Source organism: Scyliorhinus canicula, chromosome 19 (genome assembly GCF_902713615.1).
Source record: "Scyliorhinus canicula chromosome 19, sScyCan1.1, whole genome shotgun sequence".
In the NCBI taxonomy this organism is placed as follows: Eukaryota; Metazoa; Chordata; class Chondrichthyes; order Carcharhiniformes; family Scyliorhinidae; genus Scyliorhinus; species Scyliorhinus canicula.
Genome location: NC_052164.1, coordinates 18,716,835 through 18,734,108, shown reverse-complemented (window position 1 = coordinate 18,734,108; position 17,274 = coordinate 18,716,835). Strand labels below are relative to the sequence as shown.

Here is a 17,274-nt window from a genome sequence, read left to right as displayed (position 1 = left end):
AGAAACCTGGCAGAGGTCATGATTCTGATATGCCAACCTACGTGATGCAGGTTTGCCCTGAGCAGATCTGCGAGTAAAATGTGCAGCAGGTGGTAACATAAATGAGTGTATCTCCAAATCTCTTTCTGCCTATGGCTAGCCGAGATCAGAAAAATCCTAGGCATGTAATTCCCAACCAGCCACTTTTAGTGCTAGTCGGAGTCTGGTGAAGTGGCCAGTGGGACTCAGTAAAGCAGCGCTTAAAAGTTGAGGCTTGGGGCTCCTGAAGTTGATGTGATACTGGGTGGGCCCGCAACTGCGCATTCTTCTTCCAATTTATTTACTCCAGATTAAATGCTGCAGATTGTCCACTCGGGGCATTGGAAAATCTAAGTGCTTGGATGGAATAATTAGTTATGTTTCTCAGGACAATAGCAGTCGAGCAAAATTCTTGTGGCCATCCGCTGTTGTGAATACTGTTGAGCATTTTCTTGTAAAGCTTTGAGCTTTTCTTTGAAAGCATGACTGACTTATGACAAAAGAAATAAAACATGACCTGAAATGAGGAAAAAAGTCAGGAACACAACAACTTGTACCGACATAGTACCTTTAACTTAGTAGTTTCCCACGGCATTACTTGGGTGTAATCCACAAAATTTGACACTGAACTAAAGGAGACATTTGGGCAGGTCAACAGAGAGTTTGGTTTTAAGGTGCTTTTAGAGGAGCACAGATGTAAGGGTTGAAGGAGAGAATTACAAAGCTTGAAACAGGATGTGCAGATTGTACAAGAGGCCACCATTCAAGTTTCCAGGGCTATGGGAGGAATGAGGCCATGTGGGATTTTGGCATAAGAATTTCTAAATAGAGCAGTTGCAGGTCTGGGAGTTACTTCAGGTCAGTGGGCACAGGTGATGGGTAAATGGATTTGGTTGGGATACATGCAGCAGTGTTTTGGATTAGCTTTTGGAGGGTAGAAGATGTGAGAATCACAAAATGAGGGATTCAGCAGTGGATGGATGATGAAGAGGTATGGAGGTGGAAATAGGTCTTTGTGATGGAATTTAAATGTGGTTGGAAGGTCAAATAGGGTGTCATGATTCTGACCAGTCTGAGGCAATGGCCAAGGAACGGAATGGAATTGGTAGTGAGGAAAATGTTTGTGTTGGAGATTAAGAAAGTGGCTTTGTTCTCCCCAATGAGGAAATTTCAACTCATCCAGGACTAGAGGTCAGACCAGCAGTCTGTGACGAGAGATGCAGTGGAGGGGTTCAGTGAGGGGACGGTGAGGTAGAACTGGACACAATGGGTACACGTCTGGAATTTGACCAGTTTGATGATGATGCTGAAGTTTAGGTGAAAATACTATGAATAGTACTTCTGAGTCCAAAAGCAATAATGTGAGGATGGGAAGAGAAACCATTGCAAGAGGCTCTCTTGCCATGACTGGATAGACCAGAATGGAACCAGATGAGGGTAGTCCCACTCAGCTGGGCAAGGAAGGAGAGGTTTTGCAGGAGGATGGTGTAATACTAGGTAATTTATATAATCAGTGGCGGAAATTGATCTGACACTTGAGCTGTGTCCAACCTTGTTTGTCATATGGGCATGGAAGAGTCCTGAGAGAGGAGACATTTCTGATGTGAAAGGAGAGATCATTCTGCCATGTCCTCCCCATCAGTCAGTTCAGCACACCCCAATAATGTGTGAAGGATGCCTGGAAATGCAGAAAACTTTAATGTGTGTTTACTCAACTAATTACTTTGTGGAAAATATTTCTCTATTTTATAGATATCGTCTTGTCCCTTATGGAAATCACTCATACCTCGAATCACTTACAGACAGAACCAAGGTCTGTACTGCGGTTGTATCTTTGTGAGAATACTCAGTACTATTATCTACCAATGAATGTGAATTTAAAAGTTGAAATATTGAAAGAGAAAAATGTACAGTTTTTGAAGTAGCTTTCAGGAAGAAGTTAGGAGAGAAAGGTCCTTCCTGAGACAGGTTAAGATCTTGTCCAGACTGCTGAGATGAAAGCCAATGACTGTACCTTAAATGAACTCGGGCAATCTCAGCCCATTTCTATCAGACTGAACTCACATTGCCAATCATTTTGCAAAAAGCCACAAGTGCAAATCCAAGTCTTCTAAGGTTTTTTTAAAATATCCTTAATGGAGGGTGGGGGGGGGGGGGGGAAGAGAGAGAGATTGTTTTACCCTGCTGATCTGTTTTATGCTGACATTAGATCTAAAACTGGAAGATATTTTTTCACTGCTGGCTTGTATAACAAACAGCTTTAGAATAAGAATATCTCATTAGGTCAGTGTGCAAATATGAAAAGTCTTTAAATACACGTTTGCATTTACCCATTTGTTTTATTAGAATTAGTTAATATGTCTTTCCCTGTTAGGTTTCTGTTGATTAAATGGATGTTTATGAAGAAAAAATTATAGTAGCAATGTTATTGTAATTAGCTAATGGTAATTAGCACAATGGACCCATGTATGGTGTCATGGGGAAGAAAAGCAATCCTTGGCCTCCCCTTGCACCACATAGCAATCTATGCAAAACCATATTTCCCACATTCTTAGTTGTGGTTGTTTTGGGGAATGGGAGAAGAGAAGCTGTTTATCATCAAATAAACAAGAAATTAATCAAAGTGGATTTGCGTTTTTAAATTTTGCATCTTCTGTTTAACTTGCTCTTGTAGGAGCTGCCCTTGTACTGTTCCGGAGGATTGCGATTCTTCTGGGATAACAAATTTGATCATGCTATGGTGGCTTTTCTGGATTGTGTTCAACAATTTAAAGAAGAAGTGGAAAGGGGTGATACTGGCTTCTGCTTACCATATAGGTACTAAATACATAAGAACATAAGAACTAAGAGCAGGAATAGGCCATCTGGCCCCTCGAGCCTGCTCCGCCATTCAATGAGATCATGGCTGATCTTTTGTGGACTCAGCTCCACTTTCCGGTCCCAACACCATAACCCATAATCCCTTTATTCTTCAAAAAACTATCTATCTCTATCTTAAAAACATTTAATGAAAGAGCCTCAACTGCTTCACTGGGCAAGGAATTCCATAAGATTCACAACCCTTTGGGTGAAGAGGTTCCTCCTAAACTCAGTCCTAAATCTACTTCCCCTTATTTTGAGGCTATGCCCCCTAGTTCTGCTTTCACCTGCCAGTGGAAACAACCTGCCCACATCTATCCTATCTATTCCCTTCATAATTTTATATGTTTCTATAAGATCCCCCTCTCATCCTTCTAAATTCCAACGAGTACAGTCCCAGTCTACTCAACCTCTCCTCGTAATCCAACCCCTTCAGATCTTGGATTAACCTAGTGAATCTCCTCTGCACACCCTCCAGCGCCAGTACGTCCTTTCTCGGGTAAGGAGACCAAACCTGAACACCAGGTGTGGCCTCACTAACACTTTATAGAATTGCAGCATAACCTCCCTAGTCTTACACTCCATCCCTCTAGCAATGATGGACAAAATTCCATTTGCCGCCTTAATCACCTGTTGCACCTGCAAACCAACTTTTTGCGACTCATGCACTAGCACACCCAGGTCTCTCTGCACAGCAGCATGTTTTAATATTTTATCATTTAAATAATAATCCCTTTTGCTGTTATTCCTACCAAAATGGATAACCTCACATTTGTCAACATTGTATTCCATCTGCCAGACCCTTTCCCATTCACCTAGCCTATCCAAATCCCTCTGCAGACTTCCGGTATCCTCTGCACTTTTTGCTTTACCACTCATCTTCGTGTCTGCAAACTTGGACACATTGCACTTGGTCCCCAACTCCAAATCATCTATGTAAATTGTGAACAATTGTGGGCCCAACACTGATCCCTGAGGGACACCACTAGCTACTGATTGCCAACCAGAGAAATACCCATTAATTCCCACTCTTTGCTTTCTATTAATTAACCAATCCTCTATCCATGCTACTACTTTATCCTTAATGCCATGCGTCTTTATCTTATGCAGCAACCTTTTGTGTGGCACCTTGTCAAAGGCTTTCTGGAAATCCAGATATACCACATCCATCGGCTCCCCATTATCTACTGCACTGGTAATGTCCTCAAAAAATTCCACTAAATTAGTTAGGCACGACCTGCCCTTTATGAACCCATGTTGCGTCTGCCCAATGGGACAATTTCCATCCAGATGCCTCGCTATTTCTTCCTTGATGATAGATTCCAGCATCTTCCCTATTACCGAAGTTAAGCTCACTGGCCTATAATTACCCGCTTTCTGCCTACTTCCTTTTTTTAACAGTGGTGTCACGTTTGCCAATTTCCAATCCACCGGCACCACCCCAGAGTCTAGTGAATTTTGGTAAATTATCACTAGTGCATTTGCAATTTCCCTAGCCGTTTCTTTTAGCACTCTGGGATGCATTCCATCAGGGCCAGGAGACTTGTCTACCTTTAGCCCCATTAGCTTGCCCATCATTACCTCCTTAGTGATACCAATCATCTCCAGGTCCTCACCTGTCATAGCCTCATTTTTATCAGTCACTGGCATGTTATTTGTGTCTTCCACTGTGAAGACCGACCCAAAAAACCTGTTCAGTTCCTCAGCCATTTCCTCACCTCCCATTATTAAATCTCCCTTCTCATCCTCTAAAGGACCAATATTTACCTTAGTTAAATACATTAGTTAAATAATTTTAATCTAATCTTAGTTAACATAAGAACAATGAAACATAGCTTTTCCAAAAACAAGGTTACTTGGTGGCAAATGTTTATTCATAAATTGAGTTTACTTATTTAAAACCTTTATTTTTTTTAAAAGAAATTGCTATTTTATTGAATACAAATGTTTTTCTTGTGGGCTACAACATTTGGAACAGGTCAGAAACAAAGGTTCCTTTGCTGCAAATTAAGTAAGTCAATATCTGTGTTTGGAAGGGACTAATCCTAGACTGTTCTTCCAGTGTGTTTTTTTTTAACCACCAACCCTCAGGACACCAAAAATATTTAGGACAATGATTCCAAGCAGAGATTACTTCAAGGGACCATCTGATATGGCAAGGAAACTAGCATCCTGATACTTCTATGGTTTATAAAGGGACAAAACTCTCAATTTGCTGGTTTCCAGTATTATATGCCTGCCAACTTTGTGTATATACAATATATACTAGGGGTGTCACTAGTTGAGCGTAGGATTTGCAGTATGAAGGAAGTATTTTCCATTAATCTAACATCTGATGAGTATTGATACTGCAGAAATAACCCTTGTAAGTATGGTATACATAACTGTTGTTCAGATGGTGTAAAGGCTCTCACAATATGGATTTACATTGGGTTTTTTTTTAATGTACTATTTTTGGAGACGCTAACCTTTCAGCAGTTATACCCTATTTGGAATTTTTCAAAGTCACTGCTTGCTACTCCTCTGCTGTTAAATGTGACCTTCCAACCTATCTCTGGTCATATCTTACAGCATCACAACTTAAGTTCCTTTATGGGATCCCGTCCCCATGTAATTGTAAAATTCTTTAAACTGAATACCGGATAAACATGTAACGTGAGTGATATCTATCTGACCTGTTATATATTAATTGTTTAATCAGAGTTTTATAGTTGACAGTTAAGACACCCATTTGGGTGGCTAGCTCAAATTGCACGATCCTCACCCTACAGGGAGAAAAAGTAACTCTATTCAGAACTTGTACTCTTTTAATTCAGTAAATCGGACAAAGCAGTAGTAACTGAAAGGAACCAAGGTGGCAAAAATGGCAAATGGTTTGTGAGTCCAGTGAATAAAAGGCAGAAAGTTAAACAATGACATAATCAAATAACATATACTGTAAGTAACTTTATGATGCTTTTTGCTATATAGAATGGATGTGGAAAAGGGAAAGATTGAAGATACAGGAGGAAGTGGAGGATCTTATTCTATAAAAACTCAGTTCAACTCTGAGGAACAGTGGACAAAGGCTCTCAAGTTTATGCTTACCAATTTGAAATGGGGGCTGGCTTGGGTATCTTCTCAATTCTACAATAGGTGATTATAGACTATTTCCTTATTGAATCTGTACTACTTTTGCTGACCATTCTTCCAAGGTTTCACCCAATGTTATTGCTTGTACAAAGTGACTTACTGTGCTTTTATGTATGCTTTCTTTGAGAAATAAACCATAGAATTATCAAATGTGACAAATTGGAGAAATGGCTGGCACAGTGGTTAGATATTAGATGCTGGCCTTTCACCTATAGACCTAGCTCCAAATCTGATGGAATTAAATTTTCCTCAGTTGTTAGTTATAAAGGTCTTGTGTGAAATGGGTTTGGGGTAGTTCTAGTCCAGTTCTTAGTTAGCATATGTCTGCAGCTCAAAGCTGTCCCTAGTCATGTGTTAGTTGGCAATCCGGCACAACCACAGGATGGCTTGTGTGAGAAATGGGGAAGAAATATCACATCAGTACATTAACAGTGCTTTTCTGACTCAGCAATTTAGTTTCAGCAGAATAGACAACTATCCTCTTTACCTGACCTCAAGAATATCTGATGCTGACACTGCATGGCTGAAAGGCCACAGCAATAATGGCGCTTGATGGGTACAGGAATCTGGGAGGGGGTTGAATTTGTGGTTAAAATATAGACATAGATCTTGAGTGCGATATACTAAATCACCATGTACTGACTGCATCAATGCAGTAGATTACTATATGTTTCAACAGATTGGGATTTTTTTTGTTTCTATTTTCAAATGACAACGTAATAACAGTTGTGGAGGACTTCAAATATAACATTGTTCTGTGATGTAACATTTCAACAATGTAAAATATTAACGGCCGGGTGGCTAGATGGATAATTTTTTTCTGTGTTAGTCTACAATTTAATGGTGCCTTGGCCTTTAGATCAGTTTGGATTGTATTAAGGTGAAAGTTCATAAACCATGTATGTTTTGGTGTTGAGACATTGGAATGAAAGTAAACATTAACTTTTAAGTATTAGCTTCTATTGCAATGCACTGCATTGAGTGCTCATCACTGAAACCTGCAGCTGGGCTGGAGTTTGTTGCATAGTGGGTTGATGTGGTTACAAGACGATAAGGAATTCAGAAACTCTGAACCACAAAATAAAGTGCAAGAAGTTTGTCATCTGAACCATGGGTAAAGATTGCTTCTATTATAATTACCCAAATACTATTTTAATAATTATTTGTGTATATATAGCAGTTTTATTTATAACAATTAAGTCTGGCATGTTGTGCTACTGTTGTAGATGGAATGGAAAAATCTTTTCTTACACACTGGTGTCATGGCTGACTGTGGGCAGGATTCTCTACTCATTAGAGGCATAATGACATCCGCACTGAAGGATTAAATTTACAATATAATCATTGCATCATTTCCAGATTCTGATCGCCAGTGGATTACTGTACAATAAGTGTTTTAACCTAAATATGTAATATGCTTCTGTGAAAATTAGTATATTATTTCGCAGTAAAAACCTGTTTGACTGATCCTGTTATACCTCTGGTTTAGCTTGAAATGTTGTAAAGCAGCTCTTTCCTTTTTATATTGTATCACTGAAAAGCAAGTGAAAGCTCTGAAATGAATTTACAAAATTAAATGCATATAAAATAAACTGAGTTTTTCCAAAGCTGTTAGTCTTTGAACATTGCTTTAATTCAAACTTATCCAAATACCTTGAATATATTCCAGACATTGCCTAGGGTGGAATTTTCCAAAAATACTGGCAAAGTGTCCGGTTCTGATTGAAAACCAGCATATTTCTCTCCAGAAACACAGCCAGATTTTCTGACCAAGTCATCTGACACTCAAAAGGAGTGGTTACACTGCCATTCTGAAGGGGCCTGATGGAGCCAGTCACCTGCGCCCCGATCTGTGAAAAAAAATACTCTGTGCCCTCTGGCACTGCTCTGGTGCAAAGCCCAACCTCTGCCTCCAGGCACCTCTGCACCCCGTGCTGCGTGGTCATCACGGTTGGTTTTCATTTTCGAAAACCATAGCAATTCACCCTGGTGTGGTATCACTGGGGTGGGGGGGCACTTCTCATGGCTGGACCCTACGGTGTAAAGCCATTTAGTTACAGTTAAATTGATGTAAATTCTTACAAATCGGGTTCCTGCACTTTCTAGCCACTCGCGCGATTTAGCGGCGATAGCGGGATTTCCGCTCGTGGCAAACGGACTCTTAAAATCACACCTAGCCCCTACTAAAAATCAAGTTCAATTTTCTGTAACTCAACAAATGTGGGAATCTAGCCACAAAATGGTTAAGAGCCCAGCTGTTTTTGTTATTTGTTCACATGAACGGAGTGTTATTTTGTTGATTTACTCTGAGGATTAAGAAACCTGCAGTGATCTTTTCAAGACAGCAGAAAGTTATGATGCTGCATGACAGAATTTGGAATTTTCCCATTTATGATTAAAGTCTTGGCTACATCAAATTTTCTAAGAAAGGAATGTGTCTGGGAAAATACTTTATGCATTTAACATGTACACAAGCGTAACGGTTTTCTTTAGCAACTGCTACGGTGCACGCTCTCGTGTGTCCCTTAAAATAGCATTAGAATGTAAGGTGAAGAGTTGAGATCCAATGTTAGAGCACAAATGTTGGACCAGAGTTAAATACTTGTAGTCACAGAGTCCATCTGAGTAATTTGATCTCGACACGTATTTGCGCTACTGAAAAAACTGATAAAAGCGGGTGTTTCATATAAAAATTGAGATGACTCCATGAATAATCTGTATTTAGAGCCAATGTGTTGATGAGTCAGGAACTTTTGAAATTGTAGTTATGGAAAATACTGTTATGTTTTCTTGGTATACTGCTGTATACTAATGCACTGAAAACTTTGGTAGGGTTACTGTGTGATAAAAGTATTTAGTATTTTGAATTCCGTTACACAATAAAAAATATCCATTAATTAAAACATTTCTGGATTTAAATTGTTGAATTAATGCAGTTATTTGTATTTGCCTTCTCTTTCCTCCAGTGGTAGGCCAGTACCTCAGGAGAACTGTTGTAACAAAGACTCTATATAAACGTGCTTTCATTTTATTTCATTCAGTACTATTTTTAATTTACTAGTCTCAAACTCCACTTGAACAACAATCCTTTTTTTATTCTATGCCAGCCCTAGGAGTCACTGAATTGCCATTAACTTCCTACTAGGAAATACATCGTGGCAATGTGAATTTATATACTATCTTTAATGTAATAAAATGTTTTAAACAGCTTGATCAAATAAGTAGGTTTGAGGAGTGTCTTAAAGGAGGAGAGGTTTAGGGAGGGAATTGCCGAGTTCGGGGAATAGGCAGCTGAAGGAATGACTGCTAATGGTGCAGCAATGAAAACTTGGGGACAAGGGAGCAGGCAGATTGGAGGAGTCAGATTTCTTGGGATTCCAGGGCTGGAGCAGATGGGAAGGGGGTGAAACCATGGAGAAATTTGTAAACCACCATTGCATGATCTGCTCCAAGCATGTTAATTGAGTAAGTGTGTTTTGTTTTTTTTTTTAATGCTTCAGACAAATTCTTCCAGTACGAATTTGGTTATGGAGTTGAAATCAAACTGTTAATAACCATTTCCTCTTAATTTATTTTTGCCCATCTACATTTATTTTCTTGCTGGAAAACTTTCTTCATATTCTTAAGATTGTAGAAAACATTTAAACAAACTTCCATTTGAACGTACATATTTATTGTGTAATTTAGTACCATGTTAAGTCAGAATATTACAGATCTATGCACAAGATTACTTTTATTCATTATTTTAAAACAAATTGTAAATCTCGGTAATCTGCAACTCGCTAGATAATTTACAAAATCACTACTGTACAGACAAAATACAGTATCAATTAACATTGAAACTTATTTCAAATTATATGCTCCTGGAAAAATGTGTCTTAATATTACTTGAGAAAACTCAGAAATGCTTTCTTCTGTTACACCACTAATTGAGGCCAGCTGCTGTACAACCTTTTTTGTAAACAAAAAACAAAATTAAGATCATTCTTTCAATCAATTACTCATCTCTTCTTAAAGGAAGATGCTTGAGAATAATGGATAAATGAATTGGCTAACTGATATCTAGTAAAGTAATTGCATTTATAATATGATTTGTATTATTTACTACCTTGAACCATGGTGTATAGTTCAGTATAAATGCACTTGTTCCAATGACCCCAACAGCTAGAAGCATGCAATCTTCCTTTACAGTCACAAACTTTGCCCTGTGATAAAGTAAAATGTTATTTGATTTTGTATTTTAAGCATATAAGGACATGTGGACTTACACAAATTAAAAGTGCACTTAATTAAAAGGCTGCCTGACATTCTATCATTGACTGTACATAAATCTCAACCAAGAATTTTAAAATTAATTAATGGGATGTATGCATCGCTGGCTAGGCCAGTATTAATTTCCCTTGAAGATGATAGCAAGTTGCCTTCTTGAACTGTTGCAGTCTGTGGTGTAGGTACCCCCACTGTGCTGTTAGGGAGGGTGTTCCAGGATTTTGACCCAGCAACAATGGAGGAAAAGCAATATATTTCCAAGTCAGGGTGGTGAGTGACTTGGAAGTGGAACTCCGAAGAGTAGTTGTTCCCATTTATCAGTTGCCTTTGTCCTTCTAGATGGTAACAGACATGGGTTTGAAAGGAGCCTTGGAGAGTTTCTGTAGTGCATCTTGTAGATGGTACACTGCTGCCACTGTTCATCGATGTTTTGTGAAAGGGGTACCAGGTAAGTGTAGAGTATTCCATCACACTCTAGACTTGTGCTTTGTAGATGGTGGACAGGCTTTGGAGTGTCAGGTGGAGTAACTTGTCGCAGGGTTCCTAGCCTCTGAATTCCTCTTGTAGCCCTATGTGGCTACGAGAACAGGTCAGAGGTTAGGAACCATACAAGGTGATTCATATGGGGGTGAATGCAATAATTTTTCACTGTACTTACAGTAAGTAGTTTAAGCAGAATAGTCCTTTTATCTGAAAGAAATAAGACTGCCATGATACCACGCCACTATCGTAACAGAAAGGATGTATCAAAATTGGAAGGCTTATTTGAAAAAAGATTTAAGAATAGCAGTGTTCAGTTGAATGAAGATTGTAGTTTGGACTTGAGTTATGGCCGACTGGAACTATTAGACTAAAATTAGCTGCCTATCTTGCTGTTCAAATGTGATACATTTTTTTTGTTGAAGCTGGAGAGCTAGGTTTTAATACAAACTGCAGCCATCTTCAAATCCTAAACTAACTAATAGAACCAAAGGTGCTAAGTTTTTTTTTAAAGGACTATTGATTCTAAGGTGACAAACAAAAATACTTGCCTTTGGAGTTCACTAGGTGTAGAATTTTCAATAGCCATTTTTAATAAGTTTTCATAGATGGTGTTTCTCATGAGGTAAACAAATTTCAGCACCTTCAGGGCAATACCATGTAGGTGTTCAACTGGAACTGATGGATCATTGTATCCTTTAAAAAATATATATCAACATGGATCATTCTGAACATGGAAAGTACACAGAAATGGAAGTTTTTTTTCCCCAAGTGGTTTAGGTGACATTGTTCCTGTTTTTAAAGAGTCACTATATGCTGTTGGTTAAATCATTGCTATAGAGCTGACTAAACAGGAATTCAGTAGTACAGGCTGAAAATCCCTTATCTGAAACGCTTGGGGTCAAGAGTGTATCAGATTTTGGAATTTCAGATAAGGGATGCTCAACCTGTTGTACTATAGTATGTACTTTGAATGTGCCTTCAGTCAAGTATGCATATTTAGTTTTGCAGTGACTAATTAATTGTCACGTAACTTTTACATTACATGACAGCAATGAAGCACCAGATTCATAAAGTGATAAAAATGCAAATTCACACTCGTCTGTCTTTTGGCCCCCCTCTTCAGCATTTTGGCTACAATGCCATCCCAATTGTTATTAACTCGTGATTACATTTTTCTCACTCACCCATGACTTCTAATAGTATTTCAGTGTGAGTGAAAGGAGAAGGGACATTGACTTGAAAACTCAGAGTTTCAAGGACAAGCAGTTCTGAATCCAGAAAATCTTCTCTCTTGTATGAGTAACCAAGAGACTGGAGAAATTTCAGGGCCATAGTGATATCAACAATCTGGAGAAAGAGATGGAAAATATAGGTTGGCTCCAATGAAATGGAATTTGTACATTGCAGAAGAAAGGTTCTGATGATGTTATACTTTACCTGGTAATGGAATGAGACCTTGCTTGCTATTTGAACACAAGACATGATCCGCAGCACAAAGTGATCTTGGATTCTAACTTGCAACAGTCCCCAGCCATGTTTTTCTGTGTTTTTCTCAGAACCTGTGCAAGTAGATGAATAGAGTTTTTCAATGTATCGAATCATAAACCTGTAAAAGTAAAACAAGTTATAGCATTATATCATAATGAAGGGAGCCTGAAATCTAACTTGATGATAAACTGTTGACTTCTCTGTACTTTCATCCAAATAGTTATACTGTTTCCACGAAACATCTATTCTATCCTTGGGCAGAAAAAACTCCTCTAACATTCAGTGCCACTAAAACACCTAGTACCCTAAATGAAAGAATTTCTAAAGTCCAGGTATAAACTGAACATCTGAACCTAATGTAACCCTTGTTTTAGTGACCAAGAAATTAGACTAAATTTTAAAAGTACAGTGGTGGTTTTCACTGATATTTGTGGCTTGGATTTATTTTTTCTCAACATTAATTTGATACTGGTGCCAACTGTGGAGCTCTCTGGTATCCAGCAACAATTATGCTGTCTTCTATCTGGGTTAGGTAGCCAATCATTTTGGTCAGAGGCAGCAAACTAGAAAGTAAAATAAGCAAAATTCTGCCGATGCCGGAATCTGAAGTGAGATCAGAGAATGCTGGAAAAACTCAGCATCTGTAAGGAAAGAAGACCGAGTTAACGTTTCTCGCCAGAACGAGTGTAACTGGGATTGCAACAATGTAGCAACTTTAAGAACAAAGGACAAGGTGGCCTGGGGGATGGTTTGTATTGAAGCAATACATGCATGGGATTTTTTTTTAAAAGGGGATAAAGACGAAGGAGAAAGGTCAGAAACTAAAACTGCTGAACTTAAAAGTTGAGCCCTGAAGGTTACAACATGCATAACCAGATGAGATGCTGCACCTCCAGCTTGCAGCAGGCCAAGGATGGACTTGTGGGTATGAGAGCAAGGTGCCGGGTTTTAATGATAAGCAACAGGAAGGTTTGGATCGTGCTTGCGGACTGAGTGGCCAGTCTGTATTTATTCTTCCCACGGTAGAGGAGACTTCATTAGGAGCAGTGAATACAATAGACTAAATTCAAGGAAGTGCAAGTGAAATGCTGCTCTGCTGGAAAGTAGACATATTAGAAGCAGATGACATCACCAGAACATGTGCAACGGAATTGGAAAAACTGGGAGAATGGGATGGGCTTCTTGCAGGGGCCAGAGGGCGAGGAGCGGTAGTCAAGGTAGCTGTGGGTTTGTAATGAATATTGGTGGGCAGTCTAGCACTGGAATTGGAGACGCGAGGTCAAGGTAGGGAAGTGTCAGAGATGCGCAATGTGAAGGTGAGCGAGGGGTAGAAATCGGAACAAAAGCTGAAATTTTTCCAGGTCCAGACAAAAGCATGAGTAGTTATCGATATAATGAAAAGCGTGTTGCAAGAGCGGGCCTGAGTAGGACGAGACCAAGGAGTGTTTCATATAAGGGCAGCACGCTAGCATAATGGTTAGCACAGTTGGTTCACAGCTCCAGGGTCAACAAGGTGTGTGTTTTTTAAAATGTATTTTATTGCAAACGTATATAACAGGTTGCAACATATAAATAATTTGGGAAACGGGCTTCCCAACAAACGATTATACAGTTTGTACAAATCTTTCCCCTTTTTCACTACCCCCCCCCCCCCCCCCCAGCACGAACAACTCCTCAAACACTGTCATGAACATCCCCCACCTTGCCTCAAACCCCTCCACTGAACCCCTTAACTTGTATTTTATCTTTTCCAACCAAAGGAAATCATACAGGTCACTATGCCCAGTGGAGCTGCTGACCGCCACTCCAATAAGATTCATGGCCGGGCAATCAGAGAGGCAAAGGCCACAACATTGGCCTTCCTCCCCTCCATCAGCTCCGGCTTCTCCCAAACCCCAAACATCGCCACCAATGGATCCGGCTCCACGCCCTCCCCCACTATCCTTGCCAGGGCTCCAAATACTCCCATGCAGAATCTCTCCCAACTTTTCGCAGCCCCAGAACATGTGTGCATGATTCGCTGGTCCCTGCCCACCCTCTCTCACTCATCTGCCACCCCCTGGAAGAATCCATTAATTCTTGCCTGAGTCATATGTACCCTGTGTATGACCTTGAACTGTATCAGGCTCATCCTTGCGCATGAGGAGAATGTGTTTACCCTTTGTAGTACCTCACTCCATACTGCACAATTTATCTCCCCTCCCAGCTCTTTCCCATTTTTCCTTAATCTTCACCACCCGCTCACCTCCCTGCTCTCCCAGCCACCTAGGGCTCAAACTATCCACCCTGGGCTCTAGGATACAGTTAAAATCTCCTCCCATAATCAACTGGTGCGTGGCTAAGTCCGGGATTGCTGCCAGCAACTCTCTTATAACTAGCTGTGTGTTGGTCGAGGAGTTTTACAAGACTGTAAAAATATGACGTCACCTCACTTCTAAGTGGTTTCACAACCTGGGGAGAAGCAGAGAAGAGGTAACAGTAATGGGTGCATTGCATTTCCACATTCAAGCGAAGTTGCTGTCAATTTCACAGTGAGATGTCAGCGAACGTTTAAGAGTTGGGCGGGATTCTCCGTAGCCTGACGCTGAAATCAGGAACAGCAATCGGGCATTGAATGGCTTCCAACACCAGATTCGGGGCAGGCGCTGGTTCACAATGCTCCACCCTTCCAAATCGGTGTCATCGGGCCGCATGCCGTAACACCTTTGCCGCATCATCAGCCAGCCTACCCGCGATATCTCCGATGGGCCAAGTTCCCAACAGTGCTGACCACATGTGATCCCAGCGGTCGTGAGCCTGGTGTGCCAGCTGCGGACTGTGTCCAGTGCTACCACACTCTGCTGAGATCTTGGGTGGGTGGGGGTACACAGTCAAGCGCTGAGGGATGCGTGCCTATTTTCCTGTCATGGAACACATGGATTCTCCGCCGTTGGTGCCGTCACTTCGCCTCAGAAAAGGAGAATCCAGCCCGTTATATATGATACTGGGAAGAGGGAATCAACATTGTGGAATAAAATTGCAAGTAGTGAACTGTGTAGTCTGTGTTATAATTCTGTTATAATTCCGCGTCAAATAAAATCGAAATGGTGAATGCGATAATTCTGGTACTGGCTAGGTGATTTGACATGGCCCCTACACATATGTTTAATAAATTAGCGTCTCCTTTTCATCTCCCAAAAAATTAATTATAACGTTTTACCTTTCCAGTATTTCCACAGCTTGATATCTTGTAACCTGATGGAGACCCAGCTGCTCACAAAGGAGGAAAACAAATTCTGCGATACAAATTTTTTAAAAAATTATTGTGGGGGGGAGTTAAACGCCAGTGAAGTTTACACCAAGCTGCCACCAAACTATCACGCCAGCCCCACCTATTAATCTTAATGTTTTGAAGCAGCCCGCGTGCTGAGAGAGGTTCGTCAGGTTGCGTTCATTGTCCTTCGCCACGTCGACCAGAAATTCTTCCAGCATCTCCGGGGAAACGGCGCTGAAGGCCAGCTCGGGTGTCTCTTTGTCGCAGCAGCCCAGGCTTCGGCCCGTCTTGACAACCACCATTTTGCTCATGGCCGCCACACAGTCCTCTGGAGCTGCCCGACTCCCGAGTGCCAAAGGTGCGAGGGCCCGCTCAAATGTCGCTGGGCCTACTTTGTGTGTGTGTGTGGGTCACAAAACCTACGCCGTCGAATGCAAAACACGTGAACGTGAACTCAGGTTAAATAACTCGGAGACAAGTCAGGCCCCTCTCGGCCTCTTCGTCGGAGCTTCTGAAGAAAATGGCGGATCTACCCCGTCCCGCGTGCGCCCGCCGGCTCGGCCCCGCCTGCGCACTGCATCCGGTGCCGGCACATTCCCGCCCCGCCTGCGCACTGCATCCGGTGCCGGCACATTCTCGCCGCGCCTGCGCCCTGCACCGATACACGGCCTGAAAGCGGCGCCCAGCCACCAAAGCGCCTGCGCAATGTGCCGACCGCCGGCATCGAGCGCGCTGCCTGGCGCGCGAAGGAACCGTTGACAGTTGGGTCAGTTGGCGCCCAAGCAATCGGAGGAAGACAAACTTTGGGGGGTGGGGGTGGGGGTGGGGGGGGGAGTTTAAAACAAATGAACACGGCGGTTGGAATATTATTCGCACAGACGAGACCTCAGGAGTTTCAGAAGCGTTTTAATACAGCGGATGAATTATCTTCTGTTCTGAAGTGCGGCCACTGTTTGCAATGCAGGAAAGGCGAGAGCCAATTTTGGGCTGGGGAAGATCCCACAGACTGGTGGCCCGGTCATCTGTTCCAGTCAGTTGTCGATTTGGGGGTTAAATATTGACGGGGGGGGGGGGGGGGTGCGGGCGCTGCTCTTCAAAATATATGCGCTCCTGGATCTTTCACATCCACGCGGAGTGCATTCGGTTTAACATTTCATCCGAAATTCAACTGGACGGGGAAGTCCGACTAGATCTTGTGCCCAAAAGGGGCTCAAATCCCAAACCTCGTTATTCAGGGGGAACATGCAATTTTGCTACTATGAAGCCACCAACAGAGGGTAACTAAGTAAAGCAACGGTAAATTGTGAAAGAAAACTCGTGCCAAATATAAAAAAGGATATCAAAAGCTTCTGCAAGTATGTTATAAGGGAGGGAGTAGCAAAGTTGACGTTGGTCCCCTGGAGGATGAGAACGGGGAATTAATAGTGGGGGATGCGAAATGGCGGAGATGGCTAAATCAATATTTTACCTCAGTTTTCATGGTGGAAGGCTCTAGTACCATCCCAATAGTAACAGGTAATTCAAAGGTAATATAAAGGGAGGAAGTTAGAACAATCAACATCAATAGGGAAAAGTACTAAACAAACTATTGGGATTGAAGGTGGGCAAGTCCCCAGGGCTTGATCACCTACATCGTAGGGTCTTAAAGAAAGTGATGATGTGGAGATGCCGGCATTGGACTGGGGTGAACACAGTATGAAGTCTTAAAACACCAGGTTAAAGTCCAGCAGATTTGTTTTGAATCACTAGCTTTTGGAGCACAGCTCCTTCCT

The 17,274-nt window shown here is 41.4% G+C and overlaps 2 protein-coding genes across 6 annotated transcripts in view; one reads left to right on the top strand and one right to left on the bottom strand.

Annotated features, from left to right (window-relative positions):
- becn1 (beclin 1, autophagy related) overlaps positions 1-7,616 on the top strand; it is a 29,282-nt gene extending 21,666 nt beyond the window's left edge. For 2 of the 4 annotated variants that reach the window (XM_038778534.1, XM_038778535.1), the window contains 3 exons: positions 1,771-1,831; positions 2,693-2,835; positions 5,848-7,616. In XM_038778534.1, the coding sequence (XP_038634462.1) occupies positions 1,771-1,831; positions 2,693-2,835; positions 5,848-6,016 (373 nt within the window). In that variant the 3' untranslated portion in view covers positions 6,017-7,616. The remainder of the gene's footprint in view (positions 1-1,770; positions 1,832-2,692; positions 2,836-5,847) is intronic. The other 2 variants (XR_005458135.1, XM_038778536.1) reach the window with 2 other exon arrangements.
- A 1,823-nt stretch (positions 7,617-9,439) lies between these two features.
- cntd1 (cyclin N-terminal domain containing 1) lies at positions 9,440-16,063 on the bottom strand. 2 transcript variants are annotated; one of them, XM_038778538.1, is made up of 7 exons: positions 15,621-16,063; positions 15,449-15,524; positions 12,199-12,367; positions 11,946-12,108; positions 11,310-11,454; positions 10,118-10,214; positions 9,441-9,960 (listed from the first exon to the last, which is right to left on the bottom strand). In XM_038778538.1, the coding sequence occupies exons 1-7, from the start codon at positions 15,811-15,813 to the stop codon at positions 9,853-9,855; spliced, it is 951 nt and encodes a 316-aa protein (XP_038634466.1). In that variant the 5' UTR covers positions 15,814-16,063; the 3' UTR covers positions 9,441-9,852. The 2 variants fall into 2 exon arrangements, with proteins under 2 accessions (XP_038634467.1, XP_038634466.1); XM_038778539.1 differs by lacking the exon at positions 15,449-15,524 and having other exon boundaries at positions 9,440-9,960; positions 12,199-12,320.
- Between the last annotated feature and the right edge of the window lie 1,211 nt (positions 16,064-17,274).

Bases quoted from the DNA above. Each gene is read 5' to 3' on its own strand.
- cntd1 (XM_038778538.1), bottom strand. From the start codon at position 15,813: ATGAGCAAAATGGTGGTTGTCAAGACGGGCCGAAGCCTGGGCTGCTGC. The intron at 12,368-15,448 runs GTAAAACGTTAT...TTACTTTTACAG, and splicing joins GCTGTGGAAATACTGGAAAG to GTTTATGATTCGATACATTG. The intron at 12,109-12,198 runs GTAAAGTATAAC...CTCTTTCTCCAG, and splicing joins AGGTCTCATTCCATTACCAG to ATTGTTGATATCACTATGGC.